At 37.4% G+C, this 20903-nt stretch overlaps 1 protein-coding gene across 4 annotated transcripts in view; it reads left to right on the top strand.

Moving 5' to 3' along the window:
- Window positions 1-20903, top strand: part of SBF2 (SET binding factor 2) — a gene marked incomplete at both ends in the record, with an annotated part of 265908 nt that overhangs the window by 160756 nt on the left and 84249 nt on the right. For all 4 annotated transcript variants that reach the window (XM_080346104.1, XM_080346103.1, XM_080346101.1 and 1 more), the window contains 3 exons: window positions 1793-1997; window positions 4077-4186; window positions 5675-5824. In XM_080346104.1, coding sequence (XP_080202230.1) covers window positions 1793-1997; window positions 4077-4186; window positions 5675-5824 — 465 coding nt within the window. The remainder of the gene's footprint in view (window positions 1-1792; window positions 1998-4076; window positions 4187-5674; window positions 5825-20903) is intronic.

The raw sequence follows: 20903 nt of genomic DNA, 5'->3' as shown, positions 1-20903 counted from the left end.
CCATGAAATGGAACGTGGAATAGTTACTCTCCCTTTCTGGCTTTTTCTGCTATATGTCATCTGTTAGCCTCTGCTGAAATTATGTTCCCTTTCTCTGCCTTGCTTCTCCTGGCATCTGCTGCTCTTATCCCCCGACTAGATTTTTGGCTTATTTCATTAAACTTTCCTCTGCAGAGAATTTGTACAGCTAAGTAGCCTGGTTTGTTTTGACTGCTATTTCTCAAGTTGATGCATTTGATCTCCTTGTTGTTTTTTGCTCCCCCAAATGAAAGTATCAAACTAGCTCCTGTTCACAAGTTTTATTGCAAGCTGGTTGTGCTTGTATAACAGAAACTGATTGAGTAGCGCTCTTTGGCAGTGGTACGTAGCCCTACGTAAGTGACAGCATAGAGTCAAATTGGAAAACAATGAATCCAAACATGATTAATGATAACCCCTGGTATCTGAATGAACAGATGAAAATATCCTGTTTTGTTTGATTGATTGTTACACTCCTCAAAGTGTGAGATGTGATCCTGTGAACAATCGTAGGATCCTTGTAGAACATGTAGATCTCAGCAATATTTTGAAAAAGGTACATCATGAAGCCAGAGAAAAACCCAAACAAAGAGGAGAAATTATCAACCATTTGAGGAAAAAAATGAAAGGCAATGGTGAATTTTCATATCTTGCTGAAATCAGTGTGGGGGCAGTTGAGTCAAACTTAGTGTTTTGTGATGTACATGAGCTTTCTGATTGCTGAACACAAGGGGCAGAAGATGGGTCACTGCTACTGCATCTGCTATTGACGAACACCTACAGAGCTGACCTACACACAGCAAGTCTTCAAATGTCCCTCTGACACTCACATCTCTGTTTGTATGGGACAGGGCGTATTTTGCTGATATCTTCAGTACAGCAGTATTGCGTGGTAATATTGAAATCATGACAAATATAATATTTACGTGGTAGCAGGTGCAGCAATTATTTTTGCAAAACAAATTGTGTTCTGCAGTGTCAAACTGATTTTTAATTTTTAAATTCTGAAGAGCCTTTCTTTGGGGCTGCTCATTACATTTTCTTTTAAAGTGAAAGAAACCAAGACCGTAGAAGAGTGAGTGAAAAATCATTGTAGGCAAACATTTATTCTCACAGTGTTAATAAGTCTTTTCTATCCTTTGAGAAGACTGCAGAATCTCATGTGACATCTTCTTTTTACTGTCCTTGTAGTTAAGGCCTATCATTTATTCTGTTTGATCACTGCTATTAACTTTTTTTCATTTTTTTTAGTGCAAAGTGAGCTGTGTAACAAATCTGTATGGACATACAGAAGATAGAGAATTGGTCCTTAATGAGGGAAGCCATAGTTTGATATAACATGGTACAAAAATGAATTTTTGCTTTGTACTCTTAATCAAGATAAGAATATTTCTTAGTACTCTATGAAGAGATTGTATGTTTTACTGTGCTTCAACCCTTTCTCTCATGAGGAGGTTGATTGTCTAACTAATTTCTATTCAAGTCCTAAATATTCATTAAGCTGCATAAAATCAACACAAACAGTGATTTTTTTTTTTCTCTCTTTTTGAATTTCACATGTTGACAAAAATAATTTTATAAAAGCCTTTAACAAAATTGCAAGTATTACAGGTAATGAATCGAGGATGATATGAATATGAACTATTCAGCTGCATTAGATACTTGGCTTCTTAATCTGTCAGGTATGACAGGTATACAGAGCGGCAATAAAATCGTATGAGACAGATGGTAACACTGCATAACACGTGTGTAACCTTTCGCTTCTGACCTGCAGGAGAATCCCAATCCTCACATAGCATTCCAGAAAGTGCCGCGGCCCACGGAGGGCTCCCACCTGCGTGTCCACATCCTCCCTTTCCCCCGGATCAACGAGGCTCGGGTGCAGGAGCTGCTCCAGGAAGGTCTCGCAAGGGGCCAGGGTGCCCCCCCTGCCACCCGCGGGGACAAGAAGTGCGTCGTCCCAGCAGGTCCCCCTGTCGGTATGTTTATTTGTTCCCCGGCTTACTGGTTTGTCATCCTGTCTCATGAGTTGAATATATAATTAGCATGACTGCAATGTGTTACTCCCAATTTATGTTAAGACAGTGTTTTTAGTGATCACAGTAACCTTTAGGACATAGACTTGCCTGTTTGTCTCTGCAATTTTAAAAGCCCTTTTGCATCAGCCTTTATTAAGAAGTCAAACATCCAGAGTGTGAGTGGCGTAATCACTAACACAAAAAAGGATTTGATATGAGTTAATTTGAACTATTAAATTAGATACTGTCTACTCATCTAGGTCTGATGAATATCACCATAGGTTACTTGTAGGACTAGCTGAACCAAGCTTTGAGCTCTTAGGGTTTCTCCTTTGACACTAGTGGAAGTCATGTAAATTACTGGAAAAAGACAAGGAGCAAACACAGCATCTGTCTCAAAATAAATGTACCGATATATATATATACACACCTATATTTAAATATAAAGAACAGATGCAGACATTGTAGACATTAATTTGGGGATTATAATGATCACAGGGCAAACATGACCCAACTATATCAGCTATTGCAAAAAAGACAAACATCTTAGTAGGATGTATAAACAGGAGTACAGTCAGTGAACCCCGTGGAGAAATCCTTTCATGGTACTCAGTAAGACCTCAGCTGGACGGCTTGTATCCATTTTTGGACACTGGAAGACTGTCTCTGGTTTTGATTCTGTTGGAGGAAGTCCAGAAGAAAGCAACAAGAATGACCAGCGGTCTGGAGAATGTGACCTACAAGGAAAGATGGGGAGTTGTTTAGACTGAAAAAGAGAAGACTGAGGGAACACATAATAGCAGTCTTCAGTTACATAAGAGCCTGCTAAAAAAGGAAAGGGAATAATCTGTAGTGATAAGAAATAATGAGTGTAATGGCACCACAAAAGTAGAGTTATTTTTCAGGAAAAACTTGGCAAAATGAGGATTGTGAGGCAATTGAATGGATTTCTTGTGAAGCCATGGAGTCTTTTTTATCACAGAACTTTGGGAACATGTTAGACAAACATGAGAAATAACATAAATACAGCTGATCCTGTCAGGGACAGGAGAATGAACTTGCTGGCCTCTTGAGGCCCCTTCCAGGTCTCTTTGTCTTTGGGTTTATGTAAGAAGAGGATAAAATCTCTTCACCTCGCCTTTACTGTTGACTATGTCATTGAATCTGTTGCTTATAGAAAATTTAAAGGGTATGTGCTTGCCTTCTCTTGTCTTTCTTTAAAAGTCTAGGTGCAAGAGAAGGTTTTCTTTCTTAATATGTTAATTTTTTGGTCAAAGTTTGGTTTGGCTTTTGTTTTGTTGTTGCTGTTGTTTGCTTGATTTTGTTTGTTTGGTTTTCCAAGGAACAGCTTTCAACACTCATACTCCCCTCCCCGCTGCCCTGTGTGTCAAAATCCTTGGATATTAGCAGCTCATTATCTATAGAAAGGGCATATTCTGCATTTATATTCTATTACTTGACACCAAAGAGAAAAAGAGAATGTTAATTCTTCCGTTCTGAATTTTCGTGAGAATTCAGAGTTAAACACTGCATTAAGAAAATAATCTTTAGAACTCAGCAAACTGGAATCTAGATAAGAGAACAGGTTTCTCAGGTTCTACACCATGTCACAGAATTCTTGGCATGAACAATGAATTCTTTAGGAAAAAATAGTTATCTACTGCTACCAAGTATGCAAGGCTACATAGTTCACTGCAGAACACACACACATATATGTATTTTATTAGTTTGTATTTACTTATATATTTCATTAGTATGTTAGAGACTGGAATCTCTTCGTGCCTGTATGAGGCAGTTGGAACAAGTAGTAAAGAGAATCAGCTGCTCTACTTAAAATTGAGAGCACTCTTTTTCTTCAGATAGTGTAGGAAAACTAAAGATTTAGGATCTTATGCTCTCATCTGTGTGTGCCTACTAATGGTATTTGCTTAACAGAACAAAATGGAGGGCACATTGTTTTATTTTTTTTTAAATAACTTTCTGATATTCTTTGTGGCTTTGGCAGAAGACATTTCACAGATGTATACTCTTGTTTTTTAGTTTCCATAATGGAAAAAGGAAGCACAGTTTTCAACAGTGCACAAAGGCTGGAAGTTGTTAGAAACTGCGTCTCATTCATTTTTGAAAACAAATTTTTGGAGACTGAAAAGGTAATAAAATGAAATTTTAACTTTCCCAAATAAGCCTCTGTTCTGTTAATGGGCAAATGAAGACTGACCTTGTCACAAAATATATTTCTAAATCTTCTTTCAAATACTAATGTTTATTTTAACCATTTAAATGAATGAACTAAGCAATAAAACTAATGACCTAAATGAAATACTGTGTGTAGTATGAAGGTGATGGATTTGAAAACCTGTTTGCAATACTATGTGGATGAGTTGATGCCCTTTTTGCTAGTTCATATTATCATTATAAATAGTATTGTCTGCATGATTTCTTTTTTAAAGGGGTATATGTTGGTCTAACGCTAGTGATTAGGAGGAATGTAAACACAAAACATGCATAGACATTTCAGTGTTTGTCAGCCAATGCTCTTTTGAAATTTTCAGTACAGTAAATTTTGCTGGTTTTAAAAATCAATAATTGGATAGAAATTGGAGGTTAATGTAAATAACCAGCATGTCCATCTTCAGTAAAATGCACTAGTGACTTGTCATCCTTGACATTCTGTTTTTTTCACATTAAGAAGTCACTGGGTTTTGTAGATTCTGTCCATAGAGGTTTCAGTTATTGATTCTACAATAATCATTCAAACTTGCACTCAAATCTAATTCTACAAATGAAAATGAATGTAAAATTATTTTAAGAAAATTTTATTTCTTGGAAAACTGTCACTCTGATGTGTGCAGCTCAAGATAGAAAATGAGTATTTCTTGATTTACAAGTTCTGTTATGGAAGTGCATATGGAAAAAGTCCTAATAAAATGTGTGGCTCTTTTTATAGAGTTTTGATGCATGTGTAACCCAGTAGTTTATAACCTCTTTCAACTTAAAGACACTTGGAAAATTCCAGTAGTTTTTTGTCCACCTGCATGGTAAATTTGTTCTTAGGCAACAGGCTGCCTTTTCTTATTTATCTGTTACCACACATTAAATCTCGTCTAAAGGGCCACAGCTGATAATCACTCGTGTAGCACTTGCTGCCTCTTTAACACGTTGGCACTATTGGCATCTTTACCAGTATTGGCACTGCTTTAGGGTAAACTGCGTAACAGCCTTGTGGCGGGTTGCTATGCGAGGTATGCTGCTTGTAATGCCGTTTGTCAGGCGCTACTTGTCAAAAACCACACTGGTTGGCCTTGATAGCCAACTCGAGACCTGGTGCTTTCATACACAATAATTCATGTCTGATTTCACATCCGTTCAGTGTCAGTATTCAGTCACTTCTATTTACAGATGTAGGTGAGAAATGCTGTTTAATGCATTTGAAAAAAGCACGAGAAAAATGCAACGCTTAATGACTCAAGCAAGATCAAACATTACATGAACGTTTGATATTCAAGCTAACGTGTAATTTCCAAAGTTATCATTTACTGTATTGTCACTTGCAGTTTCTTAATGAAGAATTAATGATATTCAATGTGAATAGTGCCATTTAATTTCATTTTCATAAAGTCGGGTTTTCTTGTCTCCAGACTCTACCGGCAGCTCTGCGAGCCCTGAAAGGAAAGGCAGCTCGGCACTGCCTGACGCAGGAGTTAGGCCTGCACGTTAAACAAAACCGAGCGATACTGGACCATCAGCAGTTCGACTACATTGTGCGAATGATGAATTGTGCTTTGCAGGTACAGTATGTGAAGATTTTGTTCTTTGATTGTCTTTGTTCTGTTACTATGATAAGCAAAAAATTGTTTAGAGTGACGTGGAAAAGCAAAATAATTACATTATAGGACCATGTACTGCAATGATGTTGCAGATGCTACTTGACAGTGGATTTAAGATACTTCGTTGAAAGGATCAAGGACAAAATGCTCAGGTCTGTACAGATCTGTCTGATAAGAAAAACAGAAAGAAAACCATTCCCATTATTAATAATGTATATGTAATCTAGTTTGGTAAGTATTCAAATGATTTATTTTAATGGCTTTAAGTACTTTTTCAATGAATGGTTGTTAGCTTTTCCAGAAAATTTTCAACTCTGAGTTTCTAAAATTTGTATTACCCACTTCTCAGTTAAAAAAACAGAGTTTGTCCTCTTTATCATCAAAAGTGTGAAAATACTTCAGGTAGAAAGCGCTCATTCTGCTTGCACGGTTCATGGTGGTAGTTCTGTTTGCCACAGTGACGTCTTAGTTTGTCAGACTCACTGAAGGTTTTTTGCAGTCTATCAGCTAAGTTATTTTACTGATTAATTAAATAATTTGGTGCTAAATAATCGTCAACATACAGTGACAGCTACCTATGAGAGTAAAATATGTGGATGAGTTCTTTTGACTTTTATTTGAGCAATTGTTCTGGTTGAGCTTTACTTGTTGGCAGTCCATGTCAGAAATATTTTATGGACATCTATGTTTTCAGTCTGATATGTGAGAATGTAGTAGTATTTTTTAAATTGGAATGTGATCACATGTGGTTGTAATTTGCCTCCTATTGCCCCTAAGTATTGTATCAAATTAGAGATTTGATTGAGACATTGATATTTTAACCCCACTCTCTTCTAACTGAAAACCAGCTGAAGTTATTTTGCAGCAGTTTGTTGACCCGTGTTTTTAGAAAGTTGAGTGCGAAATACAGCTTTCACTTCAGTATAGAAATAAATTAACATTGACTGAGCAAATGCTACCTCAGGTCACCATCAAATGTAAGTTTTGTTGTCTGTTTTATTTGTACAATATGTACTAGAGTGTGCTTTCTTGGCACAGGCATTGGCCTTTTATGAGCTCTAAATTTAGCCTGAGAGTTGTGAGAAAAATTGATGTTACCTGTGAAACTGTATTTCTGTGCCCAAAATCATGACCAGTGCAATACTGCACCTGTTGCTTATTCCAGGTTAGAAATTTCCTTTCAAACCAGAAAGCAGAATTGTCCACGTGTGAAACAGATTTTACTCCCACTTTTATGATTTATCCTGGGAAAAAAAAAAAATTAAGATGTCCAACAGTTGGAATGGAATACAAATCCCCTTTATTTGCCATATCTTATTACAAAACAGATGGCAGAAGAAAGTGGTGTGTTGGGGAAATTTCCTTTGCTGAGGAAAGAAATACTGACATCACCTTTTAATAGAGCAATAAAATTCAGTTTTTCTCTAGGAGATTTTCCAGTTTTTCCCAGGGATTTGAAGATCTCTGGGACCTTAATGTTCATAGAAATTAATATATCTGAAGTCTTACTGAAATTAAAATAGAATGTTATTTTTCTCAATAAAGCTAGCAAATATTCAAATCATGCAGAGAAAACACATCAAGTAAGGAGGCACAGTTTTTAAGTTGTTTTTTTCCCCACCATAGTATGTTCATTACTGTTTGTCAGGAAATATGAAAACATCTGAACTCCTGACACTGGGCAGCTAGTTAGAAGCAAGTATTGAGTTCATCTGCTTTTATGACATATGAAATTATTTATTGAGATAAAAGCATGATTTATAATTTGTCTGTGCACTTGGTTCTACTGTATTATGTGGAATGATGTGTACATTGTGACATTTTGGAGCTTCCTTGTATTGGTTCAAGAAAAATATACATTATTAAGACCTTAGTTGTTTGCCCTTGCTGTGGTGGGACTCAGCGAGTCAGCATTTTGCTGCAGGGACATGAGCTCTGTTAGCTGCAATTCAAATAGTGTCTGTTAAAAAGATACAATAATCTAATTTAAGAAATGTGCCCCTAACTGGAGATGTATTCAAGCTTTAGGAATATACCACATTAATTATGATGGAGTTTTTGGTGGAGGGTTAGATTGCAGCGTTGCTTTGAGACCTCGCTGAACTATTGGGATTGTAGAAGCTGCCTCAGTTGTACCACTGGACATCTTGTCTCGGATTTTTCTCATAACGCCATTGCCTGTTCTTCTGTAAGAATATTGCCATGGCCAGGAGGCAGGTAGCAGCTGGTACAAAAGCTGAGTGGAAGGACCGGCCCTGGGCACAGTGGGGAGGTCGGGCAGACCCTGGCACTCTCCTGTAGGCACTGGCTTGGGCTGGGCCGTGCGTGCAGCAAGCCCGGCCTAAGGATTTTCCCTGGGAAGGACCCGCCTCTGCTGGCTCACATGTTCACACACAGAAGAAATGTGCCTCTCCAGCCACCAAACCTCTGTGACCGATCGTCTGAATGGGTTTAAACCTTGTGTATTTCAAGAAATGCAGGTTGACCATTTCTGAAGAGTGGCTTTCAAACAAGAAACTGTATTATCTGCCTGTACAGAATTCTTTGTCTTTACTGGGAACAGTGCTATCTATATATTACAAGACCGGGAGCATTGCATTCTGCAAGTTTATTGTGGATCCCTCCGTTACTATTTGAGATTTTCTTGATTATTTAGTGTTGGGTTTTTTTCTTTTAATAGAACATATTATCTTGTTTTACTGGAGTCCATAAAAATAAAGGTCAGATGCTTTTTCAGAGCTTCTGTATACTCATTTTGTAGAGAGCAGTACGTTAACAAAATGTTGTAGTAATCCCACCATGTGTATTCTGGCCTGTCTCATTATATGTGGTGTGATGTGTCTGCTACCACAGTGCTTGAGAATAGATTATGGAAGAGGAATAACATGTTCATACCATTGCTTCAAGTTAATAGCTGTTTTATTTTAGTGAAAAATTGCTTAGGCTGTACTTCCCCAAGTGTCTGATCTCTAGCCATTTTGCAACTAGGAGGAAGGGAGAGTGGTATTTTACTGGTTTCTCTAGAGGTGGTGAAACTTGGGCTTGCCAGATCTTTGGTGTTTTGTCAGCTGGAGTCTCAGTCCAAGAATGGTTTTCTTTTGAACCATTCTTCTTTATTTACAGTCTGAAGGTAACATGCAGGACCTCACTGCCAGTTTTTAATAGGCCAGTGGTCTGTAGACTAGTACAATAATTTCATATTAATCTGCCTTATTTAGCAGGTAGGGAGCTGCATGTCAAGCCATGTGGTGGACTTGAAGTGGCTAAAAACCTTATTGTCGTGCTCTGAGTAAGAAATTTTGCCCTGACAAATCATATGCTCCCGCAAACATTTAAATTAGCCCGTGTTACAGTAGTGATTAATATCTGAGATAGCGAAGCAGAAGCATTATGTTCTGTTCCATATGTCATATAACTAAATTACTGTTAAAAGCCACTGTTGGGAAAGTTTAATATATTGGTTGACAATTTATTCGTACAAATAGCACCCTAATGAGAAAAATGTGAAATTATTTCTCTAGAGACTCTTTCTGTTGTGTTTGCTATCTGCTGCTCGAGTTACCTCAGAATAATTTGCAATTTTACATAAATTCCTATTTTTAAAGGGTTTTTTTCCTCTACTTTTCCCTAATGAAATGCTTTGCTCTGACATTTCAGAAAAGACTGCTTAACATTTTTGCAACTAAGTCTATTTTTTTACCAGAGGAACACTTCTTATGTGTAATTATGTTTCCAGCAACACATTGTATTTTTAAGACTTGTTAAGAAATAGAGGCAAAAACTATCTCAAGGCTCAATTTGCGTACTTCTCCATTAATTTATGGCAAACAACATGACTTTTCCAGATTTTCAGTTGTCTCTTTGACTTTCCTCTGGCACCAGCAAGTGAACTCTGCATTTTGAAACATAATAGCAATTAATTTGATAATATAGCAGTGAAAGCAAAAAAAGGCCTGAAGATAGTAACTTTCCCCACTGTGTAGGTGGAGAGCACTTGATAATCGGAACCTATTTTTATATTTTAAAAAAACATTCTAAATAATTTGCATTAAATACTTAATAGTAACAATAAGGCTTCCTAAAAATATGTATTTCTGGGGAAGGATTCTCTTCAGATAGTGCAAGACTATGAACTTGCTTTATTTGGTGGTTGGAACAGATAAAATTTTTCATTTAAAAAGAAAAACTCCAAAACTACAATGTTGCAGTACAATATTTTCTCTGTAAGATGCTGGTCTAACTGTGTATTAATGCTTTTCTTTGATAAATTTGGGTAAAATTAGAAAACATATGCGCACCAGACATCTTCAGTACTTAAAGTGGGTGGTGGGGATAAGGTGCACAAAAGTGTTAAATACATACGTTCAAAATTCTGGTCTTTAAATGTAGGAAGGGGGGTGGGGTCTTTTAATGATGTGTTTTAATCTCACAACCTACAAATTCATCAGTGCTGTTTCAGGACCTGGTTTGCTCCAATGTCATGCCTCTGTGAATACGCATGTATTGTACCAGTAAAACTTGGAGAATATCTTTAAAGGTAGACAAATTATTCAGCAGTTTAGTGCTTTAGATAATTTCTAATAGATCACTAGGGTTTTCCATGGTGGCAATAAGATGATGTCTATCTTTCAAATACACTGAGTATTCTAAAAGTATACTTGTATTATATACTATGAAAAACAACTGTAGGAGGTCTTAGTAGCAACCAGGGCAAAATAAAATATTTAACCTGTATTAGGTTACAACAAAGGTGCATCTGGGCCAACATCTGTTCTCCAACAATGGCCAAAAGCAGATGAAAGATAGTCTTGATTATTTTTGCCTCTAGAGTTTTGCTTGTCACTCTTCTGTATCACTTTGGTGTAATAAAGGCCTCTTTCTAGCACTTAATATACAGTCTATTGTGAAACTTCAATATGCAAAATTAAAAACAATGGCATTCTATAAATAATATTGAATTTATTTTTCTTATGCAAATAACTTGTGTATTATATTCTGCCACCAGAAAATGTTTAAACATTGCCAGTCATTTCTCAGAATTCAGAAGTTTGCAAATAGTGTCCAATAACAAGAAAGATTCTATTACCCCTAAGAGAAAATCAGTCGTGTGTATGTGTCATATGATTCAAATTCTTGGCAATATAAAGGCTAAATGAACTAGCGTTTCTCATATTGTATGTTGAAAACTATGTTGCCAAATGTCTTTATTTTGGAGGGTTATAGTCAGTTTCTCTCCTTTCAGACTTTTCTGTCATGGCCTGCCTTTTGTTACTCAGTTTGACTTGTGTTCCTGGCAGTAGAGACTCTCAGAAGTAATGTTTGAACAACAGCACTATTTGAAAATATTTTAAGGTATTTTAAAACATAGAAAATATATCAGGAAGAGAAATTATGGGACTTTAACAGAGCCACACTAAATTCTGCTACTCATCGGTTATTAACAATTTGATCTTTTTCATCCAGTTAGACCTAGTCATGATATTATTTAAGTGAAAGGAAGGAGATTCCAGTGTTTAAGGCTTGGACTTGAAACTTCCAGATTTAATTCTATATAGTACTGCACAGTAGGCGTGTCATAGTTTCTCTCGTCCATGGGTTATTACCCAAACAATAGAAATAACAGTTTTTCCATCCTGCTGACTTTTCAGGGGTCCACTTATGATGTTCTGGACTTAATAAAAGAAGCTGCTATTTCTGAATCTTTCTGATGATGTCTCTTTCCCAGGAAATTGCAAGCTACTAGCATATCATTGTGCGCTCACAGAATTTCTCTGGGAAGAGAGTGGAAGTACACTGTAAAAGATTGTATACCTGATGTTTTTATTTTTCTTTGCTCCGAGGAACATACTGTTATACTCATCCCATCTCATTGGGTGGCCACACAGTTCAAGAAAAATCCATTCACAGGCCTCCTTTTACAAAATCCAGTTTCTTTCTTTGCGGAATTGCCCATGTTCGTATGTCACTCAACTTTGCAGACTTTTCAGGTTCATTACTGCTGCTAGAAGATGAGCCCACAGTTACCTACCGTGCAGGTATCGAGGGAGACGAGCACTTTGAGAGAGCAGGACCTGTTCTTCACCGGGCAGGACTCTCCCTGTGGAGCTGGCAGTGCCCAGTAATTCCTTTTTGCACCGCTTAAAGAGATGGGTTTGTGCAGTGGTCTGCACAGAGCGGTGTCTGGCTGGTTCTGCATGTGTGTCCAGGCACCAAGGCGGTTGTCTCAAGCTGCGTTAAACTGCCTCTGTGGTTTTAGTGAGGAATTTCTTTGATGAGCAGGCAGCAGAAGATGATGGCTGCTTTCATGCTGGCGCTTTGCCAGCGGAGGTGTTCAGGAATGAGCTCGTGGGTGGCTGGGCACTTTCTAAATTGCTGTTCCCCTGCAGACCTCTGAGTGCCTAATTCTGGTCATCTGAAAGTGTTTGCGACTTCTGCTTGAGCCTACTTCTATAACCACTGAAGTAAAAGAAAGGAAATGTGAAGGAGTAGCACTAATGAGAGTCCTGTGATGCGCTGTCCATACCTGTATCTGCCGTCAGCCTTCCTCCCTCTCGGCTTCTGGCCCAAAATGTGTTCACACACTTCCTCCTCCCCTCTGTGTGTACACGTGTGCATGCACAGGGCACACGAGTGATACAGATATATATGTCTGCTGTATACGGAAATATATATACACGTATACATGTAAATGTAAACTCTGTAGATGTTAAAATAATGCACAAGTCCTGCAATGATCAGCAGCCTGTTTGGAGCATGAGTGAACGTGCATCTCAGACAGAGGCCTCGAGGTCTCCAGTTGCAGGAATCCCCCGGGTTGCCCCAGGGCTCTTGCTGCTGATGTGAAAAGGGGTCAAAAATGACAGAATAAAAATGTGATAGAGTCCTCCTTTCTGTTGATGTAACTTGCCGTAGATACAACTTGTTTTCTAGACTGCAGGGTGTGGGGATATTGATTATGCTTTAGTTGTGTTTCTATGCAGTTATCAGAGCCGGGTTCAGCCTTGTTTGAAGGATCTCTGCTTTGTATCTTATTAAAAATAACAAAACATAGAAGGGTATTGGTGTTAGTACAAGAATAAGCAGAAATACAGGTGAGCAGCAGTGCCGCTGGCCCCTCTGGCAGGTTGCAGCTCTGGGGCTGGCCATGGGGCTTCCCGCCATGGCTGTGACTGGAACCGGCTGTGACCGGCTGGAACCGGCTGTGAGCAGCCCAGGGTACCCCAGATCCGCTGCCCACAGCCCCAGTGGCACCAGCGGGGCCCTGACACAACACAGCAGCCACAAAAACAGGTATGTTAAGAGGTGTAATTATCTTTTAGCAGATTTTACATGGCACTTACAGAGCAGTGTAGGCATTTAAAAACAATATATAGGGTCTAGTATCCAAATTGCAGACGACTGGTTTCTGTCTGCGCTACACTGATTTCAGTCAGGTTGTATCTGGCTTACAGATAGATAAATAAAAATATGATAGCGTTTGGGACACACACAAGCACTAGAGCATCTGACGCCAAACACCAAGTAACCTCTTGGCAGGGCTAAGGAGGTCGAGACAAACCCACCCGGCCCGCTTGGGTCTCTGGGACGTTTGTCTTTACTCTTAATGGACGTTCCCCATCACTGGCCTTTGCTCACTCCAGTACTTGCTGTTAATGCCAGGCATGCTCGCTGTGTCTGCTTGCACAAAGGTATCTTATTGAAACCGTGTAGCTTCTTGGAGTGTTGACATGGTAGGCTCTGACGGCCCTGGAGCGTTCATTACTGTTAATTGTGGCCTTGTGGTTGCCAAGTGTTCCTAATAACTCTGTGCGCGGAATACTTTTGGTTGTCTTGATGAAAAGCAGACATGTGCTTGTGCGCTACTGCTGTAAATAAAACAAGTCTGGCTTAGGAATTGTGTTATGCCGCTGTGTTAGTTGCTCTTTAGGCTGCCTGAAAGAGGTGAACTGATAAAAAGTAGTTAAAAAAATAGAAAAAGTCTTTGTTGGAAAGAGTAGGCATTTTGCTAATAGAATAAGTTACATGAAATCATTGACTTCTGTTGTTACAAGTTTTATATTTAATAAAAATATGGAAGGAACACATAAAATTTTATTTTTATTTTAAATCTTATATATATGTGCATATATATATAAAATGTGTATTTCAGTACAGGTACTTTATATAGATTTGTGTATAACACTTAGCTATGTGTACATGTGCTTAATCTGTATTGAGTGTCATTTTATGTCTACAGTGAGTAACAAAATATTATGCAATATTGATGTACTCTCCCCATTCAGTGAAAGTAACTCTGTGGCCACTCCTGCAGGTGTGTACTTAGCTTTAGTTCAGTCTTTTATTACTAAAATAAAGGGTGAGAGTTTACCTATCTAACAGAGTCTCACTTTGGTCTTCACCCTTCAAATAACCGTTCAGCCGAGGTATGGTAAGGAGCTGAAGTGGAACAGTTCTCAACTCTGCTGCAAGGGACATGCACCCTTAATCACTGATGGGAATTAACTTACCAAAATAAACTTGCCATGTAGAAGACTCGCTTGTTGTGTCCATAAGGAATTTTGATGAATTTGGCTGTTTTCAAATGTTTTATTTTGCAGGAGTTTGCATAAAATATGCCAGTGGGTGGCTGCAAGGTCATAATCTTTCATTTATTTTTCACATACAGTCATTTCTAAAACAGAAAGAACATTGAAATATATTCAGAGTCTTCTATTTGTTTTGTTGCTGTAATGTTTGTGTAACCTTTGGTTTAAACAATTGAAATCTTGGCAGCTTGAATTCAAAAATTGAAGTGTGATGTTGAGATAAATACCACAAAACACAGGCCAGTTCTGTGTTTTATCAATATTTTGTGTCAACTTTGACAAATGCATAGTGAACCCATGTGGCAGTTTAGAATGATTTTTAGGGAAAAAAGTGCAAGAATGGATTTCTTTACAGTAATAGACCTACCTATACTGTTACATAAACAAAAGTGTGAAGTTATAGAACAAAAACAGAAATAAAGATGTAAACAAAAGAATATTTGACAATCTACGGGTTGTAAAAAAATCTTGCAGCTGTTGACATATTTTCAATATTATAGCCCAGATTTATGACTTAACATGGATTGTTTTTTAGAATGCCTGGGAAAATGCCATGTAAGCATGCTGTGGTGAAGATTACTTTTAGTAATTTCCCCTCTGTACACAGTTGGGGGGCAGGCTTTGGTATCTTGTGATCCAACAAAGTATTTAAAAATAATTTCACCTAATGTCTATAGATAACACAAACAACCACACCAACGCCTTCCCTGCCTCTCCTGCCAATTCTTCAACTCTAAACTCCAACACTCCACTTGGGAACTAGGAATTAAAAGTCAAATTACATGTTTAACAGTCTAAAATCTTAGTGTACGAATAGAATTAATTTCCCGTCTAGATTATTTGACTTCTAAGGACAAAATCAATTTGTTCTGATAAAAATGAATTCCTCTGATCAGTTGAGCACCTTGTAAAACCTTTGCATCTGATGTTAATAGATTAAACATCAATTTAGAGAATATATATCCTTTGTTCTACCTAAACAAGTTGCATATAATTGGCATATAATGTTCTCTACCCTTTCCAGGTGTATGAAATGAACTTTCTCGCTAGATCATCTCTTACTCTAACTGTAATAATAATAATACACATAAAATCAGCCTGGATTAGGAGGATGCCATGATTTTCAGCACTTCCTCTTTAGAAATTTCATCTTTCACTTGATTATTATAATGTTGTGTCTACCTCTGAACCGTAGACATCTGAGACTTATGTGTTACACATACATTCAACAGTACCGATGATTTGAATTCTCAACAAGTTTTCATTTTTCTTCAGTTTCAACATCTGAATGTTGTTGCTAATATTTTATATCGTTTCCTATGTTTTCAAGTCTCAGGAAATTTCCTTCTGTAAATATCATGCATGCTCTGACATTTTTAACTTGCACAAGAACATTAGCATTAGTACAGTCTAGATTCACAGACGGCAAAAAATATGATGCTACCGACAACATGTTTCTTAATCAGTATCTTACCTGTGTGCCAGCAGAAGTTGGGATTTACACCCTTAGATCAAGTAAAGTCTTTACTGAATCATTCTTTTCTGTATTAGAATAGAAGCAAAACAAGTTGTTTTGGACATTTTTTCTTCATAAGAAAAGAAAAATATGTTAATGCAGGCAAAGCCAATGGGCTAAAACAGCCTTTAATTTATTGTTTTCAGCAAATTCAAGATTCTAGGCTATTGATTTCATTGGAATTTAGCCTGTTATATTTATGAAGTTAAAAGGTATAATTGCTTTTGTGAAAAACAATTTAAAGGAAAATATTTATTTTAATGGACTGTTTTGGAGCCTTGCCTTTGTCATTTGGGAATAGTTGAAATACTAACCATATGTGGTTCTGTTTAAAAGCCACAGACCACAACTGCAGTTATGTTAACAGAATTTGTTACTCAGCCTGTGAATCGCATGTGTAAAAAAAGTCATAGACTGATCTTGACTTGATTATGATAGATGGCTGTTATCGTCCCAGTCCCCTGTCCATTCAGCTTCAACCTCTACAGACCCAGTTACTGTGTAAAACATCTTCTATGAAGAAAACTTAACTGATGGCGTGCTTGGGGTTTTCAGTTGCGTTTCACAGCCTCTCAGGCATAGTCAGTAGACCAGTAGTGGTACATGGATCAAAACATGAAAACCATAACTACAGAGAAAATCCAAAGCAAGGTGCTGCTGAGAGGTATTATAAGAATGACGTCTTTATCCATATTTCAGCTAAATTTTAACAAAGGAACTCGGGCATTTTACATGCGCACATTTCAAGGAGCTGCTTCAGGATAATTTGGTATAAAAGTACCTTGTAACAAAGATTTTAATTCCATCAGTCTTGTCTGGTTTCTAATTTCATATTGAAGAATACAACTTGAATATGATAACAGTAGGCATCAGAACTGACTAGCTTAAAATCAACCCAGCAAGCTATAATTAACTGTTCTAAACCCTGATTATCCATGATTAACTTACAGAAAAGTGAAAGATCCTACCTGCAGTCTACTCAGAGTGTCAGTGGTGGTGTTTTTTCTTGGCTTCAAATTTGGGGCCATTCTATACTTCAAAGTTAGAACAGGTATACTCAAATATATGAGCATTCCTTTATCTCTTTTATACAAAAGTTCACTTTCTTCAATAGCCTACTTCAAATTCATCTCATCTGAGATCAGCTAGAAGTAATCAAAACTGTGGGGAGAATTGCTTTTTCTTGGATACGTCTTTCCACAAGAGCACATTAAAGATTGTTTCTGCAGCCAGAAATTTTCTGAATATTTCACAAACATTTTGAGGTTACATGTTGTCCGTTCAGATTTTATCGATCTCCATAAATACTGGTTTTGGAGAAGAGGATTAAGATTTGTTGGGGTTGGAATTGACTCTTTTTCGAAGACAGCTTGAACCAAATAATGTTTAACAAATTTACCTAAGTCAACATATTTTCTTGATGTGCATTACTTACGTGGCAGTTTGAAATTTTTTTGTTTCAGTTAGTGTATACACTCTTGAGACCGTGCAGAGAAACAAATACAGATGCTTGCTAAGAAAGAGGGATTATTACAAGGAATGTCCTATGTTCCCTGTTACCTCTCAGTAAAAGGACAACATTCTGTATTTTCCAATAGAGTCTCCTACATATATTCCTGTCTAATTTTCGAAATTTGAAACATAATAATGTACTTGATAAAACCTTATGAGCAAGTGTTTAGCTCAGTTTTCTGGTCAGTGGAAAGAAGCTGACCTTAGAGGTCCTTGGGGATGGTTGAAATTCTGTTGAAGCCTGGAATCTCCATCTTAGTGATGGAACATCTTTGGCTACTCAGGCAACAGTCTAATTAGAAAGAAGTCATCAGCAAATTCATTTACAATGAAGTCATTTTAAGTCATAACCTAAATACTTTCAAAATTCTACAATAATTTTTTTCCTGAAGACACATTCAAAAACTTATTGAAAAGACTGAATACAACATTTGATCATGAACTTTAATATCTAGTGCAAAACCCTTTAGCTTGTACCATACCACTGTAGTGCTTGTTTCTATCACAATTTTGCATGAATATGTAACTTTTTTAGGAAAAAAAAAGCCAAAGTACTTATTCAAAAATGAACTTTTGTTAGCAGTGTATACAAGAACTGTACTGGTAAGCAGCATTTAAAATCTGTATTATTAACAAAAATATTGTTGATATATTTCTTTTCCTGGTCAGCATGCAGCTTTCAGTTCAGAACAGATGCCCTTGGAAGCAGATATAAGGATGTTCTCTGTGCTTTCTTGGTTTCCTTTTTATTCTTTTCTGTTTTGTTTTGTTTTCCTCATGATAGGCAACCAGGTTTACCAGTCACTATTACAAAATAGAAGAATCTGTTGGCTATGTTTAGGAAATCAGCATGTCAGTAAAAGACGTATCTGGAAACCTGAAGTTTTGAAACTTTCTGCAATTCAGCTGAGAGATGTTTACTTAAATTAACATTTCTTCATGTCTTGATTTGAGACACTACTGGGTTATGGGACTTTTATGTATTCCAGAAATTGTTGCAGTACTGTAGACTCTGCTATGATCATCTAATGATTACCAGTATTACCATATAGATTTCCTTTATCTCACTTCAGTGTTGACCATCATGCTAATAAAAAAAATGACAGGTAATATGCTTTTCTGAATAGTATATATTTATGGTTTTTTTTAAACTCAGTGTGTGCCAAGATGACATAATCTTATTATTTTAGCTTCCATTTTTGTGTTGATCTTACTAAGTTCATTACTGTTATGAGACAGAATAATCCTTATTTTGTTGTGTACTGGCTGCAGTGATGCCGTTATTAAAAACTAACAGAATAAAAGTGCAACACATAGTATACATCTGTACTTATTCAGGATGAAGAGAAAGGATTTGGGTCCAACATTTAATGACAAGGTATTGTCATCAAAATCACATGTGCAGCACCTCTGTGTTATTGTTAAGCAGTCAATTGCAGATTGAACTGTGAATGCAAAATGGTGAGATAATTTTTTGGCAATATGTAATATGTGTAATGTTGGTCTGTAGTGACAGAAGAGCTTTGCTTAGAGAGAAGAATCTATTATTAGTCCACTCCTCAGTTGTAATGCATTGAAATTATTTACATTGACACAGTAAGATCCCTGGAATGCATTACCTGGCCAGAAAACTCATAGGTATATAGGTAAATGAGAGTATTTGAAATTTTTATTAAATTGTTGACTAAGATCACCTACCAGGTACTGAACCAGAAGCTACCCTCTTAAATCTCCTTATTAAGCAGCAAAGAACAAGATCCCAAATTTCTTCAGCATAAGGAGCTTGCACAAAATGTGGCCATGGAATGTTAACATGATATTGAAAGAGAAGGCAATGGGGACTGTGAGATTCATGCCAACTCTGATAGTGAGGCTCTCCCTGGAAGCACAAGGATTTGTTTGCTACTTACAGCTGTAGGTGAGATGAAAGAACTAGAACATGGTGAAATGTTTTGGGATATCTGCTCAAATTTCTTGTTAGGAGGAGACATAGATTAGAAATATTTATCTTTTGAGTCATCACATTGATGTTTATTGTACATGACCGACTTCACACTGATACAGTGTGTTTTATTCACTATACATGCCAAATAATGCCATGCTGTCCAGAAATTAGCTACTGATCTTTAGAATTCTGTCCTGCTCTCATTTGGTAATTTGCTACTGTATTCTCAGGAATTCAGGTCTTGATGTTTTTAGGATGCCAAAGCCGTTGCTAATGCTTAAACTTCTCACTTTTCATTTTCACTACTCACTCTTTTTTTCAGCCATTGCAATCTGGCTCATCCTTCTGAAAGCTCCAAATATGAGTTGTGTGGAAGGAATTCCAAACAGCATATGTGTAGTTGGGACTTAATACTTCCGCAGTATTTCACTGTACCCCAAGTTGCCTTTTATGAATCTTTTTGTTGCCATTTACTGCACTTCCATATCAGAACTCCTCTTTCTGCATTTTTTTTCTTGTAATTTGAAGAAGGTAAGAACAGAGCAGAAAAATATTTGGAGTAAAACCCTTAGGAAGGAATCACAGAATGTTAGGGATTGGAAGGGAACTCAAAAGATCATCCAGTCCAATCCCCCTGCTGGAGCAGAAACCACCCAGATGAGGTTACACAGGAATGTGTCCAGGTGGGTTTTGAATGTCTCCAGAGGAGGAGACTCCACAACCCCCCTGGGCAGCCTGTTCCAGTGTCTGTCACCCTCACTGAGAAGAAGTTTCTAAGTTTCTTCTTAAATTTAAGTGGAACCTCTTGTGTTCCAGTTTGCACCCATTACCCCTTGTCCTGCATTGGTTGTCACTGAGAAGAGCCTGGCTCCATCCTTGTGACACTCGCCCTTTATATATTTGTAAACATTAATAAGGTCACCCCTCAGTCTCCTCCAAGCTAAAGAGCCCCGGCTCCCTCAGCCTTTCCTCATAAGGGAGATGCTCCACTCCCTTCATCATCTTTGTTGCCCTGCGCAACAAAGGAAGGTCAAGGAAGATCAGATAGCCTAAGAGAAGATCTATTAGTGTTTTAAAATTGGCTTAACTGGCAACCCAAAAGCTGGCAAAGGCAGCTTTCTCCATGGTTAGTTAGCTGGATGTTGCTACTAGCAGTGATTTGGAAGGCTATGGAACAGAAAAGGATCAAACCAAGATTTCTTACAATTTGTGTTAAGCGAACAGCTCTGCTGAAAGTCAGTACTACAGCAGAGTTCCCTACTACACTTCTGCTGCTTTTGTCCACACAACAAGCTCAAAGATTTCTTCTTTATTCTAGCAGTATTTGGCCTGCAGAACTGTTTTTACAGCAAAGAGAAATTTGTTTCAAGGACATCTGAGAATGCCTTTTCAACTAGATGACAAACCAATATGTTTGGGGAGCTTACATTTTCATTTCTGTAACCAAAGTCAGAGGAGTTACTTCATGGAATTCTAACCTTC

Source organism: Nesoenas mayeri, assembly GCF_963082525.1.
Source record: "Nesoenas mayeri genome assembly, chromosome: 5".
In the NCBI taxonomy this organism is placed as follows: domain Eukaryota; kingdom Metazoa; phylum Chordata; class Aves; order Columbiformes; family Columbidae; genus Nesoenas; species Nesoenas mayeri.
Note: the sequence above shows the minus strand (reverse complement) of the source record. Positions and strands in the feature narration are given on the sequence as shown.